This window comes from Limulus polyphemus, unplaced genomic scaffold (assembly GCF_000517525.1).
Source record: "Limulus polyphemus unplaced genomic scaffold, Limulus_polyphemus-2.1.2 Scaffold1022, whole genome shotgun sequence".
Lineage (NCBI taxonomy): Eukaryota > Metazoa > Arthropoda > Merostomata > Xiphosura > Limulidae > Limulus > Limulus polyphemus.
The window spans coordinates 22,322-26,331 of NW_013666632.1; the positions used below are offsets into that span (position 1 = coordinate 22,322).

Consider the following 4,010-nt stretch of genomic DNA (forward strand, 5'->3'; position numbering starts at 1 on the left):
ATGTACGGTACAGCAGACTGTACTTTCAAATCTTTCATGCTTCCTGATTAAAGTTAAGATAGAATAACATGTTACTGTACTTCAAATCTTTCATGTTCCTGATTAAGTTAAGGTAGAATAACATGTTACTGTACTTCAAATCTTTCATGTTTCCTGATTAAGTTAAGGTAGAATAACATGTTATTGTAATTCAAATCTTTCATGTTTCCTGATTAAAGTTAAGGTAGAATAACATGTTACTGTAATTCAAATCTTTCATGTTTCCTGATTAAGTTAAGGTAGAATAACATGTTACTGTAATTCAAATCTTTCATGTTTCCTGATTAAAGTTAAGATAGAATAACATGTTATTGTAATTCAAATCTTTCATGCTTCCTGATTAAAGTTAAGATAGAATAACATGTTATTGTACTTCAAATCTTTCATGTTTCCTGATTAAAGTTAAGGTAGAATAACATGTTATTGTACTTCAAATCTTTCATGCTTCCTGATTAAGTTAAGGTAGAATAATATGTTATTGTACTTCAAATCTTTCATGTTTCCTGATTAAAGTTAAGATAGAATAACATGTTATTGTACTTCAAATCTTTCATGCTTCCTGATTAAGTTAAGGTAGAATAACATGTTACTGTAATTCAAATCTTTCATGTTTCCTGATTAAAGTTAAGATAGAACAACATGATACTGTACTTCAAATCTTTCATGTTTCCTGACTAAAGTTTGGACACTCTCAAGATCATGACCAAATTCTTCACTGGATAACATGGCATCCTTTTCATCAATCCAGCCAATAGTTTCACTTGCACTTCGGTCAAAAGCATGAACTTCTTTGGCTCCTTGGAGAGCCTAAATTGAATTAAAAACACATTTTTAAACTCTAAATCCATAAAAAAATGTATATAATAGACAATATCCACTTAAAGATTTCTGTCCTTTAACCTATTTACTGCAGCTGCTCTAAAAGTGTGTGAACATTTTGCAACCCATACACTGTATACGGCACACTTGCATTCAAGAAGTGGACCGTACTCTATATGGTGAATCAGCAGTCAATGGGTTAAATTTTAAGAAAACTTAAATCTCAGTAAGTTATGCAACTAAATCACCATTAGTGGTATGTTATTAAGTGTTATTAAATATCAACATATGTGTAGCTATAAATTAATGAGATAATCAATGTTTTACAGATTAGCATAAATATCAGTTCTAGTATTTCAAACAGATTTTTACATAAAAGTCACAAGAAAAAAATTCAAGAAAAGCTACTTATTTTGTATTGAAAAGAAAGTATTATAGGTATTTGTCAAAAGATCTTAAGGCTGCTCCTATACATATAAACAGTTATATAATACAAGGACACAAAGGGACCTGTTGGTCCATCTAGGCCATCCCATACACTAAACTTAACTTTAAAATAAAATACTAAAAATCAGCACATATCATTCAAATATATATATATATCAAGCCTTCCCTTAAAACCTCCCTTATATTCACACCTTTAACCACATCTGAAAACAACCAATATAAAAGGCTAACTACCCTGTTAGAAAATAAATCTGTCTGAAGATGACTCCTTCCCTACCAAAATTTATATTTGTGTCCCCTAGTCCTATCATTCTCACTATTAAGTATGAAAGAAAATATATATATATTGTTACGACAGCAAAAGTCATGAGACGCTGGGAGCAAGCGTGCTGGAGTTTCTCGATGGATCATGGATTTTCCAGGCAACTCTAGTTTGTTCGAGGCACTCTCTTTTTTAGTATATAAGCCTTACGAGAAAAACCAGCACAATTGAAAAGATATAGATAGATATGCAGATAGATTGAAGAGATAGATAATTGAGTCAAGCAAACAGTAGGCACCGTAAGTAAAGTGTGTGAATCACTGTGGTTTATAGTGTGTGTTATAAAGGTTGTTAAGTTTATAGTGACTGTGGAAATTCTGTGTATTACAAAAAGTTTATCAAGAAAGAATAAACTAGTTTTCATTAAGAAAGGACTTGTGTCGCTGAAGTTCCTCGGAAAGAATTTATACCGGAAATTAACAAACAAACACACATGTAACACTATGAATTCCTTTAACAACCTTAAAACATATTACTCGTTAAAACGTATTAGAATAAATTATAGAAATTACAAGATATGATTATAGGGATAACACATAGTAAGATGTTGATTGTGGGAGCAGACCTGAAAAAAAAGTGGACTGGTTTGAAGGGACACATGGGGAAGAGAGGCTATGGAATAAGAAATGTGGAAGGAGAAAGATTGTTAGAAATGGCAGAGAGTATGGATTTTTTCTTGACAAAAACAGAGTTCCAAAAGAAAGAGGAACACCTCATCACATACAAGCGTGACCAAAATAAGATACAGATTGACTACATCTTAGTCCAAAAGAGGGACAGAAAAGGTGTTGGATGTAAATATGATACCAGAAGAAACAGTGTTACACCAACATAAAATGTTGATAATGGAAAATAAGAGGAACAAGAGAAAGGAAGGAACTGAGAAGATTAAAGTGTGGCAGCCAGAAGGACAAAACCAAGAGAAATCAGAAAGGCAGTGAAATGAAATATGGAGGAGGCTCAAAAGACTGCCAGAAATGTAGAGAATTACTGGAAAGTATTGAATAAATACACAATTCAAAAGGCAGTAAACATTTGCGGCAAAACAAAAGGATGAGGGCCTGAGCAGAAGGAAGCATGGTGATGAAGAAAAAAGTACAGCAAACCATTAAGGAAAAGAAAGAATCCTTCAAAGAATGACAGATAAAAAAAAGAACAATTCTTCAAAAATGGTATACCAAAAAATAAAAAAGGCAAAGAGCAGTGGTGAAGAACAAGGCAATTAAAAATTGTTACAATATGGAAACATAAGAAGGGGAGGAGAAGGTATATAGTATAGCCAAGCAAAGGAAAATGGAAAGAGACATCACAATGATCAAAGTAATTAAGAACAAAGAAAGGAAGCTCCTGATGAATGAAAAGGCAGTAAAACAGAAATGGAAACAGTACTACAAGAAACTACTTAACACCATAAATGAAGCAGAAGAATTGAAGGAGACCCCCACCAATAGCTGGCCCAATACTGAATATCGGTAGAGTGGAGGTCAAAGAAGTAATCAGAAAAATAAATATAGACAAGATAGGAGGTCCATCAAAGATTGTCGTTAATATGGTCAAAGCACTTGGAGATGATGGAGTTGAGTATGTATGGACCCTGTTGAAGAACATCTGGAGGGAAGAGCAGATATCTGCAGAATGGAGAGAGAGCCTACTGATACCCATCTACAAGCAGAAAGAAGATGCTCTTGAGTGTGAAAACTATAGAAGAATAAAATTAGTGAAGCACCTGCTGAAAGTGAAAGAAAAATTACTGGAAAGAAGAATAATGGAAGTTGTAAATAATGATGAACTTCAACCTGGAAGAGGAAAAATCAATGCAAAAAAACAAAAGTTGTACCATGCATTTGTAAATTTGGAGAAAGCATATGACAGGGTGCCACAAGAATTTATATACTAGTGCCTCCAAAACAAAGGAGTGCCCAAAAAGCTGATCAGACTAGAGCAACAACAATCATGAAGATGGTATATAGAGAAGCGGACAAGTTTGAAGTAAAAGTGCTGCACCAAGGGTTAGCCATTAGCTCTCTACTGTTCATCATTGTCATTAACATTTTGAGTAAGGAGTGCCATAAGAAACCCCTATGATTCACTGATGACCTTGTACTAACAGAAGAAAGTGAGCAGGAGTTACAAACACAAGTTAAAGTGTGGCAGAAGAGTTTGGAAAGAAAAGGCTTGAAAGTGAATTTCAGTAAAATGGAAGTAATGGTGAGTGGAAGAGGTAGGAAAAAGAAGGTTAATATCACAGATGTAAAAGGGAAGCTAATGGAACAGGTAGAAGATTTTAGGTACTTGGGAAGTACAATCTAAAGTGAAAGAAGGAAGTGACAAAGCTGTGAGAGTTTGTTTGTTTTTAATTTCGCTCAAAGCTACACGAGGGCTA

At 33.7% G+C, this 4,010-nt stretch overlaps 1 protein-coding gene across 1 annotated transcript in view; it reads right to left on the reverse strand.

Annotated features, from left to right (window-relative positions):
* LOC106461743 (spectrin beta chain, non-erythrocytic 1-like) overlaps positions 1-4,010 on the reverse strand; it is a 156,572-nt gene that overhangs the window by 10,548 nt on the left and 142,014 nt on the right. Inside the window, 1 exon segment of the mRNA XM_013921591.2 lies at positions 691-846. Coding sequence (XP_013777045.2) covers positions 691-846 — 156 coding nt within the window.